The sequence below is a fragment of the Schistocerca gregaria genome, unplaced genomic scaffold, assembly GCF_023897955.1.
Source record: "Schistocerca gregaria isolate iqSchGreg1 unplaced genomic scaffold, iqSchGreg1.2 ptg000255l, whole genome shotgun sequence".
Taxonomy (NCBI): domain Eukaryota; kingdom Metazoa; phylum Arthropoda; class Insecta; order Orthoptera; family Acrididae; genus Schistocerca; species Schistocerca gregaria.
This window is the reverse complement of record NW_026061761.1, coordinates 1026315-1053301: the sequence shown is the minus strand read 5'-3', so window position 1 is coordinate 1053301 and position 26987 is coordinate 1026315. Positions and strand designations below refer to the sequence as shown.

The 26987-nt window shown below is 37.7% G+C and overlaps 1 protein-coding gene across 1 annotated transcript in view; it reads left to right on the top strand.

The window, feature by feature from the left end:
- Window positions 1-26987, top strand: part of LOC126305111 (uncharacterized) — a 371181-nt gene that overhangs the window by 251161 nt on the left and 93033 nt on the right. Inside the window, exon 9 of the mRNA XM_049992019.1 lies at window positions 5813-5884. Coding sequence (XP_049847976.1) covers window positions 5813-5884 — 72 coding nt within the window. The remainder of the gene's footprint in view (window positions 1-5812; window positions 5885-26987) is intronic.

Sequence of the window (26987 nt, the reverse complement as noted above, 5' to 3'; positions counted from 1 at the left end):
CACAAGATGGCGGACTGTAGCATGAGAGTCTGTATCGATTATCAAGGGTTTGTATCGATATTCTTGGTTCTGGTAGATTATTTATATCGACATTTCATGAATCTATTGAGTTAGAACTGGCTTAAGACTGTTGAAGAATTTTGAGTTTTTGAATACGGTTATTTCATTAAGAATGTTATCTCCATGCTTTGTGTTATATATGAAAATTTCCATTTCTTCCATGATATCCATTCTTTTACTTTTTCCTATTTTGTGTAAAATTTCGAGGTTGTCTTCTGTTTTCAGAGGGTGGCCTGTGTCTTTAATGTGAGTTGCTACTGCTGATTTGTCACATTTATCAATCCTGTAGCAGTCTAAATGTTCTTTGAATGGAGTTCTGAAATTTCCGCCTGCTTGGCCGATATAATATTTATTACATTGGCTGCAGGTAATTTTGTAAATGCCAGATGCATCAAGACTTCTATCTGGTGGTTTTATATTGTGGATAAGCTTCCTACTTAGGTTGTTGTTGGTGCTGGAGCTAATTTTTACTTCTGTGTTAGCCATTATGGCTGAAAATAATACAGATCATTTATGTAAATCACTGCCCTGGGGCACACCTGATGATACTCTTGTTTCTGTTGAAGCCGCCGCATTCAGGATAACATACTGCTCACTGTCTGTTAGAAAACTTTCTATCCAACTACATATGCCATCGGATAGACAGTAAGCATGCACTTTTTGGAGCAAGTGACAGTACGGAATTGAGTCAAACGCCTTTCGTAAGTCGAGGAATATGGCATCAACCTGGGCGCTGGTATCTAGAGCCTGTTGTATATCATGCACAAAGAGGGTCAGCTGTGCCTCGCATGACCACTGTTTCCGAAAACCGTGCTGTTTTCTGCAGATGAGCTCCTCAGAGTCTAGAAAGGTCATTATGTCTGAACACAAAATATGTTCCATGATTCTACAACAATTCGATGTCAGTGAAATTGGGTGCTAATTATGTGCATCCGATTTTTTACCCTTTTAATAGATTGTTATGACCTGGGCCTTCTTCCAGTCCTGTGGAACTTTCTGCTGTTCCAGTGATCTCTGATAGATGATGGAGAAAAATGGTGCTATATTTCTAGCATAGTCAACATAAAATCGTACGGGAATACCGTCTGGGCCAGATGCCTGCCTGGCGTCTAAGGATCTTAACGGTTTTACAATCGCAGATACGCTAAACATTACGTCAGCCATCTGTGTGTTTGTTCGATAGTTGAAATGGGGAATAGTATTGCAATCGTCTATCATAAACAAGTTTTTGAATGCTAGGTTTATAATTTCGATCTTCTCTTTATCATCATCCATTACTTCATCCGTACTGTCAGCAAGAGCAGGTATTGAATTATTTGTAGTATTCATAGATTTGTTTGGGTTTATTTTTAGAATCTGTAAATAAAATATTGCTTTCAAATTTGTTAAAAGAATCTCTCATTGACATTTTGACAGCTGCTTTCATTTCACATAATTTCTGTTCGTCAGTGGGGCAGTGACTATGTGTATAGATGCCTGTGCAAAATTCTCTGCTTTCTCAGCAACTTCCTAATATGTTTATGAAGATATTCATTGATGACAGTTTTCTTTGCTTTCCCAAACAAGAACACTCTTTGCTGTTTCTTTCATTTTTTTTTTTTTTTTTTTTTTTTTTTTTTTTTTTGCAACTTCTGACAACATAGAAGCCACAATGACATTATGGTCACTAATACCTTCTCCTGGATTAATTTCCTCAAAAAGATCAGGTCTGTTTGTCACCAAGATGTCTCATCTGTTCCCATCTCAAGCTGGTTTTCTAACCAGTTACTCAAGGTAGTATGTTGATAGTGCTCCTAGAATAGCTTCACATGAGACTTTGCTTCTGCCCCTGTGATAAATGTGTAATTTTCCCAGTCAATGGATGCCAGATTAAAGTCTCCACTTATAATTAATGGATAATTTGGATATTTACTTCCTATGTACTGAAGACTTTCCCTGAATTGTTCTGCCACGTTTGTTGCAAATGCTGGTGGTCTATAAAAACATTCGAATGCAATGGTCACTCCTTGTCTGATTGACAGCTTTAGCCAGGCTGTTTCATAGTCCTATCCAGTATCGATCTCAATGAGCACACCACCTCCCATAGCACCAGTCCTAGCCTTCCTAAACATTGTCCAATCTGAGTGCAAAATTTCACTGCTGTTTATGTGTGGTTTCAACCAGCTTTCAGTACCTAATACAATATTGACATTACTACTGTTTATTTCAGAGAGTAACTCAGGGATCTTGCTACAGACACTTTGTCAATTTACTAACATGAGATTTGGCAAATTTAAATCTTTTGGAACGACCTTTTTAGTTTGAACTAACAATTTTTACATTTGGGACACCTGCATCAGTGTCATGAAGTGTTAATTTTTCAGGCCAACAGTTTGTTTCCCATGGGGAGGAACTTAATCTAAAAAATACCCATGTGCACACCACAAGTACTGTGCTATCCATGTAGCTGTTTCCTGTGTGTAGTGCACCCCTAGTCTATCGAGGGGCATCCTGCAACCATCCACCCCTTAACGTAGGTCGAGGAATCTACAAACATTTTCATCACAGAGTCGATGTAGCCTCTGGTTTAGATTCTCCACTTGACTCCAAACCAGAGGACCTCGGTCCACCTTGGGTATGATGCTGCAAATTGTCAGCTTGGCTTCCACTCCTTGAGAGATGGAGGCCGTTATTCCCAATTTAGCCAGCCATCAAAAGAACCCAAGGATTTCCTTGGAGCCCCGACAACTGGCATTGTTGTTGCCAAGATGCACAACAGTCTGCAGCTGGCTGCTCCCCGCACGCATGATAACCACCTGAAGAGCCTCTTCCACATCCCGGAGAAGGCCCCCCCGGCAAGCACACCAAGTGAACATTGGACTTCTTCCCCGCCCTAGCCGCTATGTTTCTCAGGGGCTCCATGACCCGCGTAACATTGGAGCTCCCAATAACTAACAAACCCCTCCTATCTGTACGTGCCTGTCTGGACCTTGCTGAAGGAGTGCCCACTATCCTGGCAGTAGGTGCATTCTGATCTGGCTCAGTCTCCCCTCCAGCATCAGATAGCACACTAAATCTATTAACAAAGTGCATGGGATTTGGCAGGAGCATGCATTCCCCATGCAGCCATTGCCTTGAGGCTCAAGACCTCGACATAGCCTGCCACCCGCACTGAGGTGAGAGTGGGCTGACCAGCTCAGTCGCACCTGAGGTCGGCTCAGTGGCAGAGAGCTGTGACATTCCCCCTGAATATCTAAGACAGCAGAGGCTACCCAAGGCACCCCATCCCCACCACACCTCAAGGTGGCACTCTAGAGCCTTTTGACTGATATGCTATTAGTATTTTATTTGTTGTTTCTGTTTCATTTCTTTAATTCTGATTTAATATTTTCTAAACAGAGAGTTAACTCTTCCATGTCATTACTCAGTTGCATACGACACATTTTGGGATTACCAGCACATCCACAACATTGTTCTTGGCATTGCAGGTGTACAGTGTCTACAATAATACACATGCAATTAAACTCGGCTCAGTACTGTAACGAGGCTAGCCACAATGCTGTAGTACATCCACAGAGTCTGGTTGTAAAACCACTTGTAGTTTACCCCACAACACGAACACTGCCACCAAAACATTTTGGACACGAATGAACTCAGGTTTTATACAGCTCACCAGTATCTCACTGTGACTAGATGCTGACGAGAAGCTGAATCAGTTTCTAGGTTGGGCTGCATTACCGAAAGTGAATGAGCCATTAACATTGCTGCCACTGCAGATTGACGAGCCACAGGTGCTGTCTGCGACTGCTGCTGTAGACTTGTCATGGTATTAATTCAGTTGAAGCCTTCTTGTTGTAGTTGAAAATCATTTGCTTGTGGACTAGCTAGTTTCTTTTCCATCATAATTTCAGTTGGAGGCTTTAATAATAATTAATCAACTACTCATATGCTGTACAAAATTTGTAATTCACAGTGCTATGAGTTGCTTTTGCACTGCAGTGTAATCTTGGCTGTTGACCTTCTTGCAGCAGACCACAGTTATCAAGTGCAGCAAATCTTTGCACCCAAAAGCCACCAGTCTTTCTCAAAATTTAAGATTTCTGGTTACTGTTCTTGTCCTTTGTGAGTTTTTATTTACTTCCCTTCATATTTGTTTTGGGCTGCTCATCATTCGCCACATTGCTACTTCTTTCTCATAATATTGGGTACTGTAAAATCTGATTGGGAGCTACAAGTTTCTATTATTCAATCTCGATCACCTTACTATTTGTGCACACTCGTCAATATCTTATGATTGACCTTCATTTGTCAAAGTGCTGCAGTTACTGCTGGAAGTTAAGAGTACAATGTAATATCCAGTTCTCGAAATAAGCACAATGCTTCTCACAAGGAATGTATTGTATACTGTAGTCTCATTTACAATGACTGTATAGCACATCTGCATCATTTTATTTGGAACAGATATGTCAATAAGAACTGTGTCTAAAAATGGTCTGTATTAAGATTCCAATTGAATAACAGGTCTTCTGTTATCCCTGGGATGTCACAGGCTTTGTCACAGCCACCCACCCTTCCTTTGAGGCAGGATGACACGGAATAAACTGCCCGACCAGTAGGTAACATGGCCGTCATGGCTTGCAGATCCAAATGGTAAATTATAATAATTCAGTAAAAAAATAAACTTTTTGTATTGGTGATTGTTGTCCGTTAGTTCAGTAAATGCTTGTGCAACATATCACTTCATAAATATGTTACACTATGGTACTTTAACATTGATTTGAAGATAAGAGAAATATTACTTTCAATGCATGTTTATGACTGTTAATGATTTTATTTGCGTTAGATAACAGTAACAGCAGTACACAATATCAGGTCACATTTTTTATCTCTAGTCTCACCGAGAACATAACATTGTGGAATTTGAACACATAATAATACATGTTTCATTATAAATTGTTTATGTATTCATTATAAGAATGTGGAACCAGATTCTTGACAATGCCACTTGTCAGCAAAAGCATAGTAATGACATGTGCCACTTCAACTTCAGAAAATGTTGGGCCCGGTTGTCATGAATGTGTGCTATTGCCAAATAATAGTCCATTTGTAAAGTCAGTTCAATTCTGGCAAAGTGCGAGTTTGGGAAAGGTGCACTTTAAATGTGGTAGATGTCCATAAAATGTGAGTGTGCAATACATTCAAATAACGAAGTAATTTTCTGCTCACCCACCTCTAGCCTCCCTACATTCGGCTGACCAGGTGCCACTGCACCCCATCCCACCATTCTGAAATTGTCAAATTAAGTCTGCATGTGACCTCAACTATCGTAGCTTCAGCTGAGAGTGTAAGATGAGCCTTATATTAAGCTTTAATACGACATAATAATGTAGACCTTGGGAACAGACTGTAGTGATGATGGGCAAAAAATTAGTCTTATGGCCAGATAAATAAGTTATTTGGTTCTAAATTATCTCAAAAGATAAAACATAACTTGTCTTTCACTTGGCTCGTCGCTGTGCTAATAATGACAGTACGACGACTTAATTTTCCACCTGACTGACAGTTACACAAATTGTCTGAACAGTTAGTGATATAGTAACTCGGAGGCTGATGCGGAAAACTGTCTTATTTGTATTTTTTTGTGATGTGCCAGTGTTGTATTGTGTTATACTGACACATTTTGGCCTCTTGATTAATCGTACTTTGATTTTAGAATATATCTGTGTAGGGTCTCATGGAGGTGGTAAGTGAGTAACCTCTTGTTTGCCTCCAGCCCGAGATGCCACTCGAAGTCGCCATCAAGGAGGAGCAGCCAGACAGTGGGGATGAAGCTGAAAGAGGACATGTGAGTATATCGAAATAAAGTTCCACTCGTACATAAATCAGTGCACTTAGGCACACAGTTAAGTACTGTAGTGCGATACAACCATTGCACCGAATCATGCTCGACCTTGAGCATTTCTGTACAGTTATCTCTGTGCGCTTCCTCTTAACCTGCAGTCTGCAAATTGACATAATTGGGTTTGTAAAGTTCCTGATATTGGAAGTTGTAACTCAGCTTCTTATTGATATCCAGCACATATCCTCTCGTCTGATTCCAAGGACCTAATAGTATAATATATCTTAAAGAGTTAGGCATGCACAGTTAAGGCATCTCTGACTATAAGAAGAAATATCGCCTTTTGCCAAAGTATCTGCCAAAAAGTTAACATTATACCTATTCCAAGCTTCTGCATTTATTGATTATCTACATTTCAATAATACAAGAGGAAATAAAGTTTTAAAAAAGTTTACATTGATTTTTATGTTCACTCCCTTTTTGCTTACTATCTAGCCACTCATGTGGTATCACTGATTTTAATCACCATCATCTTAATAGTACAGCTGAAAATGCAGTGAGTGAAATTTATAATCTTGGTTCTCACAAATATTTGGCTATTTATTCCATATATTTTGCAATTTCTGATTTTGGTGAGACCTGAGAACATAGCTGCTTTTTTCCTGAATACATATCGGATTTTGAATCTATAACAATGTGAGAATGTGACTATTCCTTTGCTTCTCAGTTCCAAACCTACCATCTGCTCTCTGCTTTCTAATTGGCTGCCTGGAACTAGCAACGGACACACCCCTTTTGTCCCCATTGTTCGTCACAGCTTTCACCTTTTACTCTCTCCTGCATAAATCTATAATATTCTCCAATAGCAAAGTCAGTTCAGTTCTGACTACAAATCAGTTTCAGACAAACTGCAGTTTGAAAACAGTTGACATTCATAAAAATCCGAGGTACCGAGTATATATTCCCACCGTCAGCAGTGGGGCAAAACTTCTTGCTCGTCAGCACTTCCCTCCCCACATTCATCTTAGTTCTCAGGTGAGCCATTGTCACTGTTCTCCCTCCAACCATTCCACAAATTTCTGTCCTCAAGTACAACTTTAACGGCTCGAGCAGTTTATGTCACAGCTCGAAAACACATGGGTTCTGCTTGATCTGACGACTTCTCTCAGTACTATTTCTGTAACACATTTTCACATTATTAAAGCACTATTGATTTTTATAATAAAAGGAACTGTGATACACAGACTGCAATATCTTGTGAAGTGTCAGTCACATGTGTGTAAAAATTAAGAACAAAAGTAACTTTTGTGCGACGTCGCTGCCGAGTAAAGCAACTCAGTGAAACTTGCTCTGTACATAGAATGAACTGTTGCAATATGGTATAGAAGGTAAATGAAGGGAACACCCAATGTGGCAAACAGGAACTGCACTTTTATTACAAGACAGTTATTACACTGAAATTACTGCAATTTATAGATGGCAACAGATGCTCTGCACCATGTTCTCATGTTGGCCTGAAGGTCAGTAAGAAGTTCTTGTAGCAAAGTGTTCCATTCGTCCACCAACACTACATTTGTCGGTGCATCTCAATGTGCTGCAGTACGCTACATCTTTGCGACACGTGCAGATGTGCTCGACAGGATTTAAGTCGTGGGCACAGGCACGCCAGTCCGTGTAGCTGACATCCTCTCATACCAATAGTTCCTCCATGTGCACAGTTCAGTGCCATTGCACACAATGGGGTCTGGGCCAAATTCATCCCTGAAAACACACGTGGGGAAGAAAACAGTGTTACAATGATACTGACTGACGAGTGTACCACATTCGAAGATTTGGAGGTCAGTGTGCCTGAGCAGCTATACTGTTTCTTACACTGTACTCCTGGACAGCCAAAATCATTATGTTTGACAACATTCCTGTGTGCATTACATGGTCCCAGCTCTCACCACATGAGGATACATCTGGAATCACTGTGCAAATTGAATATGCCTCATCTGAGAAGAGCACACGACTCCAATCCTCATTGGTTCCTCGTTGGTCCAGACCCTATGCTCTTGGCACTTTTACAAATCACTGAACACTGAACCACTCACCATTCGACATTGTTGTGAGGTTGTACTCCTTCGCCGTGGGCATTTTTTAAGGGTGCTTTCTCGGCACAACTTCATTTTTATGAACAAAAATGTACAACCGCATCAAACTGGACAGGGAAAGGAGAACGAGAAGAACGGACTGGCTCACCAGTTCCCCCAGACTTCGCTCACATCGAGCATGCGTGGGATGCATCTCGGGGACATACTGCAGCACGCCCGCGTGCGCCATCGACAACTTGAACGTGCCTACTGCGAGAACTCCTAACTGCCAGCGTGTGAGCACGTTGTGAGGAATGTGTCCAGTCTTTTGTAATGTCCAGGTTACCACTGATAATGTCAGATTAATATGATTTATTTTGTTTGTTAGGCATGTAATTTGTCACTAATTTTTCCCTTGTTTCATTTGAATGTCACCATCTTGTTCTGAAGCTGATTAATAGCCGGTAATGTTTTTATCTGGTGTTCTAATACATGAAAACAATAGGATTTCTCGTTTTCAATCTAGTAATCTCATAACCAAATACAATATTGAATTTGGTTTAGAATCGAGTGATATTTTTTGAATGACAGCACAGTGGACAGACGTTTGTAAGTGAGAGGCTAAGGAATGCTGTCACAGCATCAGGTCAACAGAGATGCGACAACCCCTATATTAGTCTATTACATGACATAAAAACATTTCCTTCATCAGAAATAGTTTAATCTGTGAATGTAAGATGACCTCATATTTTTCAAATTATGAATTTTAGTAAAAACCTCATCCTCCAGTACTAGAGGCCACTGTCGGACTGCACAAAGAAGCAGCCAAATACAGCAGCTCCAGTGATCACAACTCCACTTGTCTCAATCCCCTTTAAGCCATCATGTGGATTGCCGTTATATTTAAGTATAATTTTTAACATTTATGTTTTAATACACACTGCTGCTGCTGTCCCCAGGTGTTCTGGACACATTTACAAGTAGCACTGTTCCATTCCATCTGTCAGGACATTAGGTCCTCTGTACCTGTTTTTGCTTGGCAAAAAGCCAACACCTCTGTGCTTTCAACAGGTTACGACACGCTGCCATTTAAGAGTGTGCGTGTTAAGATTTGACACACTTAGGGGCCAAGTAACTGTATTTACACGTTTGGTGTTCTGCAGCTTTCCTACATTTGGCGTGTGCGAGTTTGCTGCTGTAATCCGATTTGTGTCACTGTTTTTATCTTAATTTTTGATCGACTAAATGGCATGCCATTGTGACTGTACAGATGAAGAATTTGTGAAGATTCTAACTAGAAGCAACAGCGAGAATGACCTCTTTGCCAGAGATGACTAGCGACAGAAACTCAAAGTGACAGCTGAGCCAAGTATGATGGTTGGTGCGACACGTCCATCTGTATCTAAATGAGATGAAAATTCTTAAGAATCCGAAGTTTCTGATAGTGAGAGTGAAAGATTTGTGGAATACACCTAAGGAATTTCATTTCACAGGTTTGTAGTTAACTTGTGTGTTCATTCAGTTATGCTACACCTCTCTCAACTATGGGATGCAATGGGCAAATGAAAGGTTTTGAACATGGTCTGAGAAGTGCTACTGACAGTCCAAACTTTTACGTGCAAACTACACAGAGAACAACACTTGCTGTCAACAACAGTAATGTAAAACTACTCCCATTCTGCTTTGGTTGACACTTCTGTGTAAGTAGTTGTAATATATATATTAAAAACAAAGATTCCAAGACTTACCAAGCGGGAAAGCGCCGGCAGACAGGTACATGAACAAAACACACAAACACACACACAGAATTACGAGCTTTCGCAACTGGCAGTTGCTTCGTCAGGAAGGAAGGAAGGAGAGGGAAAAATGAAAGGATGTGGGTTTTAAGGGAGAGGGTAAGGAGTCATTCCAATCCCGGGAGCGGAAAGACTTCCCTTAGGGGAAAAAAAGGACAGGTGTACACTCGCGCGCACACACACACACACACACACACACACACACACACACATATCCATCCGCACATACACAGACACAACCAGACATATTTAAAGGCAAAGAGTTTGTGTGTTTGTGTGTTTTGTTCATGTACCTGTCTGCCGGCACTTTCCCGCTTGGTAAGTCTTGGAATCTTTGTTTTTAATATATTTTTCCCATGTGGAAGTTTCTTTCTAGGTTTTTGCTAATGTGATATTTGCTGATAACACAGTTGTCACAACAAATAGTTCGTATGCACCTTTATATGTAAATTAAAAGTGCTTATTAATGGGTTTTATTTCTTTTGAGCAGATGATACTATGAAATTTTAAATCTTCACCAAAATAGCTTTTTTTCCCCCTTCAGACAACATTAACTACATGTTAAGAGTAAGGAAATACAAATGGCAGTCTGAATGACAACAACTAGAAAAACATATCCCTTGGTGTAATTTTTTATATTTGCTGGGCGGCTGTTGTCCAAAAGTAAACTGAAGATGTGAGAAACAGTACTTTTAATTTACTCGGTAAATGAGGTGAGGCTAGATAGGTGCAGTGACTATATGGAAGGACTAAGCCTATCAGACACAATTTGTGGCAATATGACAATTTTCAAAAGTGAATATTATGAAAGGGATAGTTATGTACGACTTACCACATAGAGAAGATTCAGGGTTGCAGACAGGCACAACAAAAAGACTGTCACAAAATAAGCTTTTGGCCAACAAGGCCTTTGTCAAAAATACACGACACACACACACACACACACACACACACACACAGACACAGACACACAAATGTAACTCACAGACACACGACCACAGTCTCTGGCGGCTGAAGCCAGACTACTGTAGCTTCTGCTGCCAGAGACTGTGGTCGTTTGTGTGTGTGTGTGTGTGTGTGTGTGTGTGTGTGTGTGTGTGTGTGTGTGTGTGTGTGTCGTTATTTTTGACAAAGGCATTGTTGGCCGAAAGCTTATTTTGTGACAGTAAATGCGTATCTGTGTGAATGTGATTTATTAGTCTCATTAGATACATTGTACAGATCATATGATCTGTTGTACAGGAGACATATCAAGTTTAGCAAAAGTACGATGTATAATGGTTTATAGAAATTCTTTTTACACTATTTTAAGAATAATGCCAATAAAATACTACACTACAATATTTACTATAAATTAACAGTTCACCAGTTTCCTTTGTTGTACACAGACAACACTGCAATATTAGGCATAGATTTTTATTGCTCAAAGTGTCAGACTGTCTTCCATGAATTCTTCAATGGTGTAGTAACATGTCTGTATTGAAATATTTTTGAGGAAAGTTTTCAGCGAGCCAAGGTCCATTGTAAACATGTTTCTTCCTTTTAATTTGTTATATATATTTTAGCCCAATGTACAGTGGTGTGTGAGCATAAAGCTTTTTAAGTAATGTGAAAGAAATTTGAAGTTTTTCTTGTGACGAGTACTGTAGCTATGCTTAAAATGGAACTTTTCAACAGTACTTTGATTATTATATACAAAAATCAAAATTTCAAACATGTACAATGAAGTAATTGTTAGTATTTTTAATTTCTTGAACAATGGGTGACATGACTCATTTTTGTGGGCAGCACACAAATTTCTAGTGATTGTTTTCTGAAGAATTAGTAGCTTTGTACTACTTCTAGAGTTTCCTCAGAAAATTATGCCATACCGAACAACAGATTCAAAATACCTGTGGTAGACTGTCTATCTTGTGTCTATGTGAGTGGCACCAGACAAAATAGACATTGCAAAAACTAGAGAATTTAATTTATTTGCCAGTCTCCATGTGTCTTCCAGTTTAATCTTTTATCTAGGTTTAGGCCCCAGTCTTTTTGTTGTGCCTATCTGTGACTCAGCATCTTCGCTATATGGTTAGTAGCAACTATCCTTTTCATAATATTGTCACATTCCATCTTGGATTTTTCAAAAGTTAGTTATTTTCAAGGAAATGTAAATTACATGTAAACGGTGCATCACTAAAACTCGGACAGCTTAAGTTACATACTACATTATTCTTCTTCCAGCTGGTGTTGGCAATCTTGGGTGGCAGTTGTTCTTAGTAAGCAGCAGTAATCCTTGAGTGGCCTAGATGTTGACACAGTGCAGAGTATGATAAGACAAAAGCCTAGTTCTGCCAAAATATTTGGCTTCAGAACAGTGGAACAAATATTTCAGTGTACCAGCAAGGAATTGTCACTCAAAAGACAGCACAGTGGGGACACCCAAACCCGTCGAAAGACCTCAGTTGCTGGTTTAGATGAATCTGAGGTGACAGTCGTGATCACTGGCGAAGATTATTAGTGCAAGCAAACTGACAGTGCTTATATTTCTGAGGAAGGTCTTTGGAACAGATCCTACACATCATAGGTAAGAGAAGTAAACCTGCTAGCACAAAGAGAGCGAGTCACTGCAAGTTGCTTTTGTATCGATCAAAAAATGATTCTGTGGGGCACATCAGATTCTTTTCTAACAAGATGATTTTTATGGCATATACAAAAGTGAGCCAGAGGAATTACTACTGGCTCTTAATCAACCAGAGAACATTCCTGTGGTTGCTGGAAAGAAATATCCTGCCAGTCTTCACATCAGATGTTTTTTTAAAAGAATAGAACTGTCTGCATTAGATGTTTTTGAAAGAATAGACACTGTTCCAGAAGAAGATTATTTGAAAGTTATTTTGGGCAATGTCTGAACTCCATAAGTCATTTAGTGAGACCCACACAAACTGTTTGGTACAAAACTGGATGCCAGTTGATTTTGATATGTATTGGCCTCCTACCGACCCTGGTTTAACCCTCCAAAAATGTTGACTTAGAGCCATTCAAATGGCTCTGAGCAATATGGGACTTCAGTTCCCTAGAACGCAGAGCTACTTAAGCCTAAGTAACCTAAAGACATCACACACACATCCATGCCCGAGGCAGGATTCGCGGTTCCAGACTGCAGCAAAGCTTAAGTAACCTAAAGACATCACACACACACACACACACACACACACACATCCATGCCTGAGGCAGGATTCGCAGTTCCAGACTGTAACTTTGCTTTGCAGATGTGCAGAGCAAAGTTAACACTAAAACCTGCATTGCAGTGTTGCTTTACGAAAGTAATTAAAAGAATCTGGCACTAGAACATGTTACCGAGTTGGTGATGCAACAGTATGTGCTCCTCTGTGTACAGTTTTCACCCTGGCATACATTGCTCTCTTTCGATGGTGACTGTAAGCAAGAACATGTCAACGTAAAAAATATATAGTGCTTCTATATCCTTTGAAGAGTATGCTGTTCAGTGCAGTTTGTATACTTACATAAATCAATTTTGTTTGCATATGTGTAGTAGTGCACTCGAACATAACGAATTAGTGTTTCCTTCACTCTGATTTTTTTGGTAATTTCTTGTGCTAGTTTAAGTGTTGTTGTGGAGTCATTCTTGTAATTTCAGACTGGATAAAGTAAAGTGATGACTTGCGAAGAGTTCGTGGCACTAGAATATCCATCTAACAGCGAAGATTTATTAAATTTGGGCACTTTGGGTAAAGATCGTACTATAACTGTAAATGATCTGGATTCCGCAGATAGTAACATTGAGCCTCAGACTTCAACTTTTTGGAGGATGGTAGTAATGAATGTTTTGCCAATATACCAGTACTGCGAGCTTCTGAAAACTGTCTGAGGATACAGAAAAATTGAATCATTTGGAAAAAATGACATGCTTTGTTTGTAAAAGACCTTTTTAGATTCAAAGGAAATACCACACTTTTCCAATCTATGCTAGGGTTGTCTAGGCTGTATCAGTTTTTAAAAAGTTTTTCCTGATGACTTAATGGCAAAATCTGTAGATGAATCTAATCTTTACAGCACACAGAAAAGCAAACAAAACACTTATTTGTGCTGTTTGTGGCGCTCATAAATTTATAAGAATACTCTTTATGAGCTCTTTGGCTTTTCCTATTGCTGTTGGTGAGCTCTAGCATGCAAAACAGACATTGTCTTAGAGATACTTTGAGTGTCTGATAATAACTTTGCATTTCATGACAGATGAAGCAACCAGATGCTGTGAGTTGAAGTCCAAACAAATTACACAAAATTAGGGCTATAATTGTTTGTGTGATCTAAAAGTGTCTTTCAATTGCTATGAGTGAGTGTTTGTCAATTCATAAACAAATTTGTCCATTAGAAGCATGTTACTACATAAAGATGTATATGAAACAAAACACATAAATGTGGGTATAAACTTGTTTTGTGTGTGGAGAAATGGGCTTTGCACACAAAATTGAAATTACAGTGAGCAAGAAAAAATCCAGAATTCAGGTTAGGTAATGAAGAAGATATTGGAGCACATGAAAACATTGTTATTCACCTCATCAGGGAAATTCCGGGGGACCAGAACTGCAAGGTCTATTTTAATAGGTATTATACCTGTATTAATGTAGTTGTGTACCTATCCAAAATTCAATGTGTAAGAATATGCCAGAGAAAGAGAATACCAAACTATAAATTTCAAAATGAAAAGGAGCTGAAGAAAGAAGTATGTGGGTATTTTTAGAAATACATTACTATCATTGATAAGTTGGAAATTTCCTCCTTTTTGTGTAAAGACAATAGTTTTGTCTCTTTCCTGTCCACCTTTGTCAGCGAGGTGCCAAAATCTGAAATGAAAAGGTAAAAAAGAAGATAAAAGACAGAGTGGTACCATGTCCTGCTGCTGTTTCTGTTTACAACTAACATATGGAAATATAGATTTATTAGATATCAGTGTTGGCAGATGTCATATACAGATTAGATCCAAACAATGGTATTTACATTTGTTTTTCCTCTGATTAGTATAACTACCGTGTATTCATGGATTATCTACAGAAGGGTACTCACAGAAAAAATAACATCAGACATGCTGGTGCACCATATTGACTAAATTGGTCTCGGAGCAAAAAAGCGAGATAGACCAGCTAGCACAGATCCATTAGATACTGACAGACTCAAATATAAGGGATCATTGTTACCTCAAAAGGATATAAGATTGGAACCCTTTTAATCACAGGCCAGTGTGGAATGAAAAGAAAACAATGTGCAAATGCCCGAACTGCAAAGCCTTTACCTTTGTCAGGTGTGAGAAGTGCAAACTAAACTAAAAGATAAAAACTGCTTTCTTGCATTCCGTAGTACCTAAAGACATGTGGCATCCATCCATTTTCGATAGTACCATTAATTCTACTATAACTGTTGTTCATTTGGTGTTTAAAACTATGTTTTTATACTTAACAAATGTTTGTTAATAATGAAATTTTCACACGGTTTTGTGTAAGTGCAAAGTATCACGTGTGAGTGAATATGATAAGTTTCAGTCACTTGTACATAAATGCAAATTATAAAATTATATACTTATTTCCAGAGTGAAGAGAGTGTTATTTTTTCAAAAATTTTTCTGGTATCCATGAACAGTTTTAAATACAGAAAAAATATTTAGTGTCCTAAAAATAAGTGTGAAGTGGAGAGTCAGATGTAATGTAGTTAAAAGGCAGTCCAAAAAATATCAACGTTCCATTGTCCGACATGAACTCGGGTAGTATGTTATGTAGTGCGTGCACTTGCTTCGAGATAAAAGGGGATAAAGTGAATGCTTGTGCTCTGTAGATGTTCCCAGAATATTGTGCAAAATGATTTCTTGTAATATGCAACATTTTGCTAGGAAACATGTGAGACCACTAATTGTAGCAGATTTAATTTAGGAATCTGAAACCTGGACTTCAGGTAAAAGTAAATGACGTGTGTCTATGGCCTCCTGATAGGTAGACCAGTCGCCGGGTACAAGTCTTTATATTCGATGCCGCTTCGGCAACTTGTGATTCAGGTAAAAATAAAAGATGGATGAAATATTTGAATACAAAATTTTAAGAAAATATAAATGTGCCAATAAGACAAACCAATAATAATGGTTGGATGATATTAAAAAATGGTAAAGTTTATAATTTATACTAATAACTAGATACAGTTGCAAAGAGGGGGGGGGGGGGGGACGTCATGTCATTAGTGTGTCACTAAACAGGACCGTAAGAAGAGTAGTGGGAAAATGCCCTTACTTGACGATTGTGTACTAGTTACCTTTGTTCAGTTCAAAGTAATTTAAATAAAACAGAGTGCAAAAATTATTTGAGAACAGCGCTCAATATTATCCATTCTCCAGCAGACAGCATTCACGGCTTGAAAGACTTACTGTTAGTATATGTCAGTATAAGGGGTGATCGAAAGTTTTCATTTTGATACCGCACAGTCTAGAACGCCGATAAGGCAAAATTACAGTGAACATTGAAGCAATCATTCCACTGATGCACCCGTTTGGTAAAACACCGTGCCCTGCTATGTGAAGTAGTAGTTCTAAAGAAAACTAATAGAAACAATAAATGTCGATTTCGTGGCACGTGCTCTGAGACTGTGTACCGCACGATGTACCGTGACATCGTCATGTTGTATTGTACCGTAAGGCGCCACGTTTACCGTTTGTATATGTATACGTATATGTTGTCGTCTCGTCTTTCCCTCATCGATATCAGAGCATGAGAAATGTTTATGTTTGTATTTACCTATTTGTTGTTGACAACATACAACTACACGGCCACGGTACCAACTGATTCCAGAGCAGCTAGCTTAATATAGTATAAAGATAGTGGGTTTCGATGCAGTGTTATTTAACTGTGATTTTATTCTTCACTTAATCTTTGATACTCTAAGAACCAGCTACTCTTAATCAGGCCCAAAACTCTACTCGTAACGAGAGCACTTACGACCAGTCTGTCACAATATTAATAATACGTCAGGCTATACACCACTATAAGAAAATATCACTGTTCGTGAAATAACAAAATATACAAATAAACTTCTTGGTATATTTCTTTTTATTCAATCAAATGTTTATTTCGCACCCACAAATCATTCACACTTCGATGTAGACTGTAAGTCTGTGCATGAAAAATAGTACACTGTTTCTGCTGATAACCGCGTATGTGCTTTTGGGTTGCTAGGCTACTTCGATCAACAGGATTTATATTGTATTTAGAAATTGATCTTTCTGTCCAAACTTGTGTCCTCCACGATGGCCATCAAAAGTCGGATAACCATCAAATATTCTACACTTTCGCGATAATTAAGAATTCGCGTAAATTGTATTTTCGCGAGTTTAAAGCAAACCATCGGCAGCGCGAAAAACAATCTTGATACCGCGACACACTCGCGACGCTTACTAGCCTGTCACGAAATTGACCTGCATACATCTACAATCAATTCCAAGGTCATAATTCGCCCCACGCGATTGTGTGCAGCTGAACTTCGTCAAATCAATTATTTCTCGAATCGTAATCACTGATCCCCGACACTGACCGTCCATAAACGCACAATTAACACACTATTTTTCTAAGAGTAAATGAATGACATCACTTCATCTACATAGTTATTAAAATATTATTCCAAAGGACCTCAAACATTTATCGTGATTATATTTTAACGGTAATCAGAAAAATATGATTTATTATCGGAAGATAAAACATAACAGATCGCAAATCGCACGTAACTAAATGTCAGCTTTGCATAGCGTAGGGACTTAAATCACGCACAACTATATAATGAAATGCCCGAAATCTCAATTTCTCCTTATCAATTGACAGATACAAATAAGATATTCATGACTTCATATATCAATCCCGACCTGTAATGTTATACGGCCCCACCGACTGTGATGTCTTGAAGAGAAATCCAGACAGAACAGGACTATTTGTTGTCTATTTTGATGTGTACTTGTCCTTGTGAATTCACTCACACTCTGATTCACTCAGTAAGTACATATATGTTACAACAAATTTATTATTAATGAGAGGGCCTAGACAAAACGCCCTTGAATAAATTCTAAATCTGTTTATTGGGTTGTATCAGAAACATTTAGAAATAATGTCACATATTCACACAACACATTCTCTTGGTCGATGTTTCAGTTCTCCAACCGACTGTGCAAAGCAGGGATCACAGCCGCTTTCGACAATTGACCTTCCAAGGCTGCGACCTCCATCAGATTCCATAGTTGGCTGAATACAACCTGGTCATCGCCTTCCTCTCCCAATTTCAAATCAGCCCGTCTGGCAGTCCGCTTAGATGAAAAATCGGATCTCAATATTGTCTTTCCCGTGTACAGTATCGGAAATTCATCTCTGATGAAAGCAGTTATGTTGCTCACACTGCGACTGGATTAGGAACATTAAATCACTATCGTCCACAAACTTCCTTGTCGCCTTCATTGTGAGAATCGATGACGTTTATGTCAAAACAACGCTTTCATTGAAATTTTGAAGTAGCGTACATGTAGTGGTTGACAAGACATATTGTCACAAGTGGGTACGCATGAACTTTAACTATTGCGTCGCGCACAGAGTAAATATCTCTGGAGTGAGCATTCACATGCGCAGAATAGATTTTGTATTGTCAACATACATTGCCGACCTGGCCACGTGTTCTCGGGACGTCGTGTTTTTGTCCGTATATTTGTCTGTATATTTAGAATGTCACTACATCCCTAGTACCGACGGATTCTTTTCGTACGTGTCGTGGATTACTTATATATGTCGCGCAGACATTTTAACAGTGTCCATTTGATACCGGGAATAAAACAGCTACGTATCTTTTAAGGGCAAGTGATATTACATTCTGCTTCTTTGTGATAGGTGTCACATTTCAAATGCACTCGATTTTTTGTAGTTTTCGGTATGATACGGCACTTTATAGTATTACAGAGCCTGACGTACACTTTTGCAAGTGTCCGAAAAACACCGAATTTGCCACACATTAGCGATTATATCCCCGCTAATTCGTCCTTTTTTCTGCTATTTCTGCGTATTTATTTTCTCGTTTTTGCGATTGAAAGCACAATTTTTTCACTGGTGACACTTTGAAATATTTATTGCTCCCAGTTTACTAAATAAATAGTAGACTGAGTAATCTATATACATAATCGACAAGTCACTGATAAATGCATGGAGGATAGTATTTGCTGAAACAACTAACCATTCCCTTTCCGTTTCCACTAGCAAATTTATTAGAGGAAGCGATTGTTTGTAAGCTTTTGTACGAGCTGTAATATCTATTATAAAGTCATAAAATCGTAGAAAAATAGGTCTACAGAATCAAGCCTTAATTATAATGCGTCTCCGGAATTTTTAAATATATACAGTGTCTCTTACTAATATGATAACTATAATTAGAGCCACATGGTATGTACCCTATGTACCCATGAAAAGTTACTATCCCTCCTTTCACATATTTTTCTTTGCATCCGTAGCAACAACAGTAATTCATCATTGCTATTACACTACAACAAACGGTGAAACACAACAAAAACTTTTGCTATTATAAACTTCAAACGCTGCAGAAAGCACACACGCACAGCGAAGTCACGACAACACGTGACAATCCTGGTTCAATGGTGACATGCGCAGAACGCAACGCTAACTCCAGAGATATTTACTCTATAGCGTCGCGCGAAGAGCGCTCTTTGAAGGTCCGATCAGCTGTCGATTGTTTACTGTAGCTGAGTATTCCTCAAGAAGCTATTGGATGGAAATCTTCGGTGCTTTACGAAATAATCATCTCCTGGGGTTGATGTACCTTTCGGACTATTACTGGCTTCCATGATGTTTTTGTTCAGTTAACTCAAGCGCGTTAGTTGATTTGAATTTCTCCAATACAGTTGTTTGCTAAAACTTCTATGACTTGTGCAATACGGTTAGGTTATACATTTGCTGTTACAATCGTTTAATTACATTAACTGTTCACTAACAGTTGCTAGGTAGATAGCGTACGTAATACACTTCGATTAAATCTCTTTTCAGTCCTGTAAAACTCTTCAGTTTATCTCATTCGGAGAGGTCTGTAATTTCTTACTTGAAGATACCGATTCCTTTCAATATTTCCTTGCATCTTTATTTCACATCATTCTTCAATTAATTCTGGCCATTAAGCAACATAAACTTACAATAAAATATTTCTTAATACAATACCATAGGCTCGCTTGCTAAATTTCAGTATGTATATTGTTACATATTTCATTGTTGCTAGTTTCTCAAATTAGTTCAAACAGGTATTTATTAACAGGTATTTTTACTTTGTCTTCGCGTAATATAATGAAAAAAGTTCGTTTATCCTCATGAAATATGTTATTTTTTTCGTTATCGTGGTCAGTTGCATTTCCCACGTAAACAGATGGCTTGGTTTTGCTTCCTGTTATTATTCCAGTACTTTATACAAGCTATCCCGTTTCTTCTATTCCATGTTACTACATCATTTGTTTGGGTTGCATTAAATTTCCTTTCGTCATTACTTTTTAGCTCACGTGGTTACAGTGTACTTTCCGTTTTGCTTTACATACTTATCTATAACATTACAAAATTGATAATTCTTCAGACAGTTACTAAATAAAACCTTCTTACCGCTAAAATAACCTTTCTTGGTATAACATAAATACATTGAAGTCCAATACACCTTTCCTAGTATTGTAAAATAACCTTTCTTGGTATAACATAAATACATTTAAGTCCAATACACCTTCTTCTTACATCTTAACACTACTTTTGAATCATTTTCTTTAAGACTATTAACATGACATTTTTTCTTAACAACCGTAACAAATAGTCTTGGCTGACAAGCTGATTCGATGGTAAAAGACTTTAATTCATTTCCATTCTTCGGATATGGACATCTGTTAATCGCATCCATTTTTTTTTAGGATTTGGTTTTATCCTTTCAGGAGTAATTGTATATCCAAGGAATTTCAGTTGTTTACGTGCAATCTTAGATTTGATCAAATTTACAGTAACTCTGTACTCTAAAAATCTTGCGAAAACTCTTCTTAATAAATCCAGGTGTTCCTCCCAGGTTTCAGAAGCAGTTAGCAAAACATCCACATTTAAAGTAACTTTATTGAAAAGGTCTTTGCCAAGTGCAGTGTCCAAAGCAGATATAAAAACACCTCCGCTTATATTCAATCCAAATGGCATGAATGTGAACTGGTAACTCCGGCCTAGAAATGCAGTATATTTTCTAGATTATTTCGATATTCTCGTTTGCCAATATGAGCTATGCATATCCAAGGGAGTTAACAAACGGGCACCATAAAAGTACTGTATCAATTCCTCTAAGATTTCTGGTCTGGTTTGTACAGGTATAATGATCTTGTTTATCTCTCTTGCATCTACACCAATCTGATGTCACCGTTGGGTTTAATTGCCGCCAAGAGGGGATTACTAAATTCTGAATCTGGGGGCTCAATAATATCCCACTTTAAAATATTATTGATTTCTTTTCTTACTACCTCTTTCTTTGTCCAAGGTATAGAATAGGATGTACGACAAAATGGTTTATGCAGATACGTCTTTATAGTGTATTCAAAATCTTTAATCACAACAGGATGTTTACTGAAAACTGGCAAATATTGGTACAATAAGTAGTATATTTCGCCCTTTTGGATTGCAGGTAAGCATTCTGACTCCAAAACCTTTTCCTGAAGTGACACTTTACTTGTCGTCTCTTCAGAACATTCTATAAGGTAAGTATTATCTACTGTTTCATAATTGATACCGACATAATTCACCATTAAGTTCAGACAAAATTGATTGGGAACTGTTCTGCCATTTATCATTGTGACTGTCAAAATATTACCATTAGAATTAAATACACATTCACCTTCCTTCAAATTAATGATTGCACCGGTCTCACCTAAAAAGTCCAAGCCCCAAATACATGGTACTGTCATTTTAGGAACAACCAGAAATGTGCTTTCTATTTGAATTCCCCGTATTGTAACGTCGACACGTACCTGTTTTAAGACTTTTTGCGCTGAATGTGCCAGACACGGTACATCCTGTGACAGGAAATGTGAGCTCTTTTACCCCTCGGTTATGTGATTTAAACAGTCCGGCATCATGACACTAATGGTCGCTCCAGTATCAACCAGTACTTCAACATTAACGTTATTTATGCTTTCTGGAATTATTGCCTGTAAAATTTGTCCGCACTTGTTAAAAACATTAGGTTTTTCTTCAGTTAATTCATCCCTTACATCCATATCATTATTATATCTTAGTACATTAAATCAAGATGATGCTTGCCCTCCTCCTCCTCCTTTCCAGTCATCCTAGGAAGGCATTTGGTGACAGGTTCTAGTTTAATCTCTCCTGCTGGGTCATTGGTGGTGGTTCATGTGCTTCCACGATCCCTAGTATGGTCCGAGTTACGATGTCTATCATGTCACATATTTGATGCTTCATCGCCCATTGGTACTGATGTATATTTTCCATCGTCCCAACCAATATTATGCTTTTTATCTTTCCATGGTCGAATACAATTAGGATCATCCTCCGGATACATGTTATGCTTATTGGTATGACCACTATGCACGTTCACATCTCCATATCGACGCTTATGATTCGCCTTTATTGCACTATCTCAATTTACTTGGTTAACAGTACCTCCATAGTTACTTTTAGCACAGTAAGTATCTCTTTTATATTGATTATAATTATTATTCTTATTGTAACCATAGGACTGAGACTGCCCTCAATCTTGTGACGTGTGTTTTGACATTCTTTTCCGTATTATTATTCTTTCTCTCTTTTCTCAGACATTATTATTATTATTATTATTATTATTATTATTATTATTATTATTATTATTTCTCTTCTCAGACGTTATGTCTGGTCAAAAATGGAAAGTGACGTGGACCTTGATCAAGTGTGACTTCCTTTTAACTGTGCGGTATATGTTACATTGCATGTAGTAACTTTCGGGTAATTGAACATGTATCAATAAGTACAGATTTCTGTAGTTAGTAGTAGTAGTAGTAGTAGTAGTAGTAGTAGTAGTAGTAGTTTAATCGTCCAGAGACAAAGTACATTGCATGGATTTCGTGTATACAATACTATACAAAATACAGATGTGCATAGTAGACTACATAACATCAGACCACATTGAAATAGCACGTACAACTTTGATTTTTTTACATTGATGTATGAGAAAGACTTTTTTACATAGAATACGCAGTTGATATTTAGATATAACACATATAATTAAAGCACTTTTGTACATAATATTTATTTAGATCATAGCAATAGTCAGATAAAAATTACTATTGGCATAGAGTACATAAATATAATTGTTTAGTATGAAGCTATTCCAGGTATTCTTTTACACTATAATAGCAGTTGGTCATTAAAAACTGCTTCTTTAAATGAAGACAATTTTTTTATTTCTTTTATCTTTACCGGTAGTTTGTTATACAATCTGCTTCCTTGTATGTTTGTTTGTTTCTGCGCCAAAGCCTTGTTAACTCTTTTTATATGAATGTCATTGCACTTTCTTGTGTTGTAAGTATGTAGATCCGAGTTGGATTGGAAATTGTTAATATTTCTTCTTACATTAATTATACTTTTCTGTATATAGAGGCACGGTAGGGGTAGAATATTCAGCTGTTTAAATAATTGCTTTGAAGGAGTTAGCCTTGAACTGTTGGTAATTATTCTAACAGCTCGTTTTTGTAGAGTGAAGATGGTTTTGAGATTTTTCTTACTATGACCCCAGAAGGCGAGGCCATAGGTAATAGCAGAATGTATATAAGCAAAGTAAACAGTTCTGCTACATTCCCTACTACATACAAAACCAATAACACGTAAAGCAAAGCAAGCAGAGCTTAACTTATGCAACCGATTCAGGATATGGGATTTCCAATCTAAATTTTCGTCTATATGTACACCTAAGAATTTTGTGGTAGCAATTCTCACAATTTCTTTATTTTGTATTCTGAGATCTAGATCAGAGTGTGACTTTGCTTTCCTGTAATGGATATAATTAGTTTAAGAGATATTTATGGTTAATTTGTTCACTTCAAACCAATTTTGCAAATATTCTATAACTCTGGCTGCAGATGTTGGCAATACCCGGTTTATGTCAGTTACTACAATGTTTGTGTCATCTGCAAACAGGGTTATATGAGTACCATTTAATGGAATCTTGATATCATTTATGTAAAGAAGAAATAGGAGAGGTCCTAGAACACTCCCCTGCGGTACCCCAACTGGCACAGTCTGAATATCCGATCTGTAAACAATAATTTGGTTTTTACTGTTTGTTGTTGCAATTTCTACTACCTGTTTCCTATTATGGAGATATGTCTGAAAACACTTTTTAGCTACTCCTCGTATACCGACATATTCTAATTTGTCTAGCAGGATATCATGTTGGACAGTATCAAATGCCTTTGAGAGGTCCAAATTAATTCCTATTGTACTGTTGTTCTTATCTGGCCCCGTTACAGTATTTTCAATGAATTGGGTGATGGCTGACTCTGTACTCATTCCTTTGCGAAAGCCGTGTTGGTTTACAGACAATAGATTGAATTTCTCGAGGTAATTTGTAATTCTGTTTTTCATGACTGTCTCTATTACTTTTGAAAATACCGATAATAAAGCTATTGGTCTATAGTTTCCCACTTTATGTATATTGCCCTTTTTATACAATGGTTTTCCTTTTGCAATTTTTAATCGTTGTGGAAAGACACCTTCTGAAAATGATATGTTTATGATGAGTGTGAGTGGATCTGATATGACACTAGCACATCTCATCATGACTGAGCAAAGTATCTCGTCAATCCCTGAGGACATTTTATTCTTCATTGTTTTTATTATTCGATTAACTTCCAATTTGTTCGTGGGAGGTAGCAATAATGAATTAACGCTTTGTTCTTCTGGGATTGATGTTCTACTAATCTTAGAACAATTTTTACTGAGATTGATTGGACTATTTATGAAGTAGTCATTAATGTAATTTACTAAAGTAAGATTTCTGACTAGCACACCTTGATCATCTTTTAAAACAAAGTAATCTGGATTTCCAACATTTTTGCTTGAGCCTATTTCTTTTTTTACTACATTCCATATAGCTTTCGATTTGTTTGCTGACCCAGCAATTACACGGTCATTATGCATTGTCTTGGCTTTTTTGATCACCTTCCTGTAAATTTTCTTGTATGTCTTAACATAATCTGTGAAGTGTTCATCTTTGTTATCTTTTTTGAGTTGACTGATATGTTTTAGTGTTTGACTAGATGCTCTAATAGCAGGTGTTATCCAGTGGCTTGTGTACCTAGGCATGACATTGATCTTTGTGAGCTTTTTTGGGAAACATATTTCAAATAGGGACATGAATGTACTAGAAAAAGCATTGAAAGATTCCTCGGTTGTTGTTTGTGCAAAGACATCTTCCCAGGTTTCATTAGCTAACAACTGGATGGAAGTATTCACTTTTTCTGTATAGAAGTGCCTTTTGTATCCCCACTTATATTTTACTGCCTTGGGGATAGAGTAATTTATGTATGTTAATAGTGTATTGTGATCCGAAAGATCTAAGTTTACGTTTAGTGGCTCAGTGGTACCATTCTCCATATTTGTGAAAATATTGTCTAAAAGAGAAGATGACAGTTCTGTTATTCTGGTGGCATCTGTAAAGAGTGGTTTCATGTGGAAGCTGCTGAGTGTACTCAAAAGCTGTCTTTTTTCATCACTTTCAATTAACAGGTTAATCTTAAAATCTCCACATGAAAATAATTTCACTTCATTACTATAAAAAGTGTTTAATGCTGCTGCTGCTGCTGGTGGTTTTTTTTTTTTTTTTTTTTTTTTTTTTTTTTTTTTTTTTTTTAAGAATATGTTTTTGTCACCCAGTGGGGATCTATATATTGTAATGACAATTAGTTTTTCACTCTTCTCCTCAGTTTTTAACTCTATGGCACATGATTCAAAATGTTTTTCTATATTTAGATGGTCCAATTCTGTTTTCACTTTAACTGCAGTCCTACTCTAGAGTAAATGCATACCCCACCATTTTTAAAAACCCTTTGGCAATAATGTGATGCTAAATTAAACTTGCTTATATTGATGAGACTTAATTCACTAGCCTTGCACCAGTGTTCAGATAAATATACAAGAGACATCAGCAAGATTATTTAAAGCTACTTCTAGATCTAGTACTTTGTTTCTGAGGCATTGAATATTCTGACACATTGTCCTGACTGTTTTGCAAGTATTTTTTTCTTTTGTCATTACCTGGTAATGTGCTGCTTTTTCCATAGTAGTTGTGACTTACCTGCAAATTTTCTTGCTGATTTGTCACAATCTTTTCCTTTTCTTTGTTTGAAGCCATAAAAAATCCTTATTTAATGATGTCGGTGTACCTTGTCTTTGAATCCTCCTTAGGCAGTGTTGTGTTGCTGCAACTGTTGTTGATGGTTTTGTTGCTGCAGCTACTGTTGTTGTTGGTTCTGTTGCTGCTGCTGTTGTTGCTGCTGCTGTTTCTGTGGCCGGAGGTGGTGGTGGTGGTGGTGGTGGTGGTGGTGGTGGTGGTGGTGGTGGTGGTGGTAGTGGTAGTGGTAGTGGTAGTGGTTGTGGTGCTGACAGGATTCTTCGTGCTGTTGCTGCCTTTGATTCTTTTATTGGCACTATTTCTGTTGATGGTGGATCTGTTGGTTTTTGCTGTTGTTTGTGCCGAAGGTTTAGTTCCACTTACTGATTGTGGTTTGACCATTTGTGGTAATTTTACTGCTGCTAATGGTGATGATTTTGTTGTTGCTGTTGCTTCTGTAGTTGTTGCTACTTGTGATGAACCTGCTGTTATTGATTTTTGTGGTGTTACTGTTACTGTCGTTATTGGTGCTGCAGGTGTTTGCTGGTGCCTTTTTATTTCATCCAATACATTTTGCGCTACAATTTTCTTCCCTAGGCCATTCAAGTGAAGGCCATGAGAAGTGTGGAATCTCAATGCCACTAATATCAACAACACAAACATTTTCGAATTGACTGCATATACTGGAAAAACTCTCATTAGCAGCACTAATCTCTTTGTTCACACAAGACCAGCGTGGCATATCATAGCGATGTGGAATGTTGACAACGAGAATGTTTGTATGAGACAAAAGAGCCAGATGCTTTGTCAATTCTGAGCAGGCCTTAGAGGTTTCAT